Raw genomic sequence first — 2,279 nt, 5'->3', positions numbered from 1 at the left:
CTACATTTGGAAAGTGTAACTGATGACTCTAGCTCTTTCTCCTGCTCGTTCTAGTTCCGTACAATAAACTAAATTTTAATTTATAAACGTAATCAGTAAAATATGTTCGCTAATAAACCAAAGTTTATTTGATTTTATTCTTATCAGAACATGAAGATTACAGAGTTCATAATTCGCAACAATCTGACTGTAACACATTCACTGACTTATATAATTCATGCAGGCATCATGTTATATCTAGCAAAGAGGATACACAAAAACCATTTGTAACAGTAACAAAATGGATACGCATACTTTTAAGAGTTCCTTTTGCAAGTAATTCTCATCCAAATGCCTAGTGCTCAAGCAGGCTCAACATTCACCACAACAATAAATTTAGATTAATAAATAACAGAGTAAATATAATTTGCAAATTTCATTCAGTTACAAAATTGAAATCAACTGAACAAGAAAACCTTTTATAGACATGAGTTTATATATTTACCCATGTTTTAATTTGCTGCTTTCTACTTACATTGAAATTCAAGTTTCTACCTTATTTCTGCAAGTAGTTGTGCCATTCTTCACCCTTTTCTGCTCCTATTACTGCTTGAGCGACGAAACGAGCCAAATCCCTTGAAAGCCTTTGAAATCTTCTCTAAGTTAGGCCTCCCTACTCCCAAGTTCATCCTACCCGACGACAGTCTAAATGCCTGAAGACAACACAACCTTGACACGGATTCCTCTTCTTCCTCGTCGCCATCCTCTCCATCGATATAAGACTCTTTCTTTCCTTTCTTCCCTTTGCTCTTGGATTTGTTGGCTCCGTCAGCATCAGACTCGTAAGTCTCCCATAACAAATCCATCTGTTCAGCTCCCTCGGCTGTTGTTCTCTTTTCTTGTATCTTGAATGCCATTCTCTCCTCGTACAGCTTGCAAGCTAGTGTCCTCCTCCATTCTTTCTCCTTCCTCATCGAACCTTCTCTTTGTAGATCTTTGCTTCTAAGTGAAAGAGACTTGCTAAGATTTTCTTGCATTTTGCTCGGGCATCTTGACTTTGAAAGCTCATTTTTCTCAGAACTCTTTGGGCCTTCAACTTCAAAATTCGAACTAGAACATTCATAAAACTCGGCTGACATGCTCATTGATCGAGTCCTCATAGAACCACTCCTCGATAGGCTGTGAAAAGATTCGCCTCGTTTCTTCACTCTCCTCGCCAAAGGAGAATTCACAATAATTTCAGAGGTTCTGTCAGGCGTTTGAGGCACAAAGACTTCGTCTCCAGTACCTGAATTAGACTCCGAATTCTCGCTTCTTTCAGACTTCTCTGAGGAAAACTCAGCTGGTTCCTCCCTCATATCACATTTGGCACTAGAATTGCTCATTCTGTGGCTAGCATCATACTCTAAAAGCTTGTCTTTTTCAGAACTCTTCAATGAAAACTCGACTGGTTCTCTTGCGACTTCACAGTTGCCAACCTCGGCAATGGCATCTTCTGGCTCAAATCCACTGCCCTTCAAACTAACTCTTTCTCCACTAACAGAATTTGACTGCAAAGCATCAGTCTCTGCTGAATTTTCCACATTAACCTTAGATGGGCCTGCTTCTCCAACCTCACAGTTTAAACCCACATTATCGTAAAGCTCACCCATTGCCTCAACCTCCCACTCAAAGACATTGCCAACTGCCGAAACCACCAAAGTAGCCAATTGATCTAAAAGAGAAACTGTGACGTCTTCACCTTCAGTCAAGGAGTGAGGGGAGAAAAGCAGTAGGAAGATGGAGGTGGAGAGGAGAAGAGGGAAGAGGAAGGAGATGAGTTGGAGGATGTAAGGAGAGAAGTACAGGAGATAGGCCAAGTAAAGAGGTTGGGAGTAGAGGAAAATGGCAAAAGAGAGGAGATAATCATAGAAAAGAGTTAACCGGAGTTGGGTCATTGTCTTCCTTCTTCTTGCTCTCCTTCACAACTTTGTTTCTAGCTCTATTTGTTTGTGGTGGAGGAGGAAGAAGAAGAGAATTGAGAGGAGAAGACTTTCTGGTGCTGGAGAGAGTTTGACAGGGAGAGAATAGGCGTGAATTAGGGTGGCAAAGGTGGCAAAATTGGCGTGAATAAAGGTAGGATGGAAAGAAGAAGAAACATTATCAAGAGCACCTTTCAGAATTTTATTTTTTATAAACAAATTGCGTTCTTTCGCCTCTTTCATCTATCTTGAGATTTCTTGCATATATATGTGCACATAACCAAGGCATGATGTCCCTCACTCGGTAGTTTCAAGTGGGGTCCAGCCTACCAAAGGTAT

General features: G+C 40.6%; 1 protein-coding gene across 1 annotated transcript; it reads right to left on the bottom strand.

Annotated features, from left to right (window-relative positions):
* On the bottom strand, positions 358-2,194 carry LOC109824452. The gene has a single exon (XM_020391056.1). The coding sequence runs from the start codon at positions 1,914-1,916 to the stop codon at positions 564-566; it is 1,353 nt and encodes a 450-aa protein (XP_020246645.1). The 5' UTR covers positions 1,917-2,194; the 3' UTR covers positions 358-563.

Source organism: Asparagus officinalis, chromosome 9 (assembly GCF_001876935.1).
Source record: "Asparagus officinalis chromosome 9, Aspof.V1, whole genome shotgun sequence".
In the NCBI taxonomy this organism is placed as follows: Eukaryota; Viridiplantae; Streptophyta; class Magnoliopsida; order Asparagales; family Asparagaceae; genus Asparagus; species Asparagus officinalis.
The sequence above is the reverse complement of the archived record's forward strand: the minus strand, read 5'-3'. Positions and strand labels throughout refer to the sequence as shown.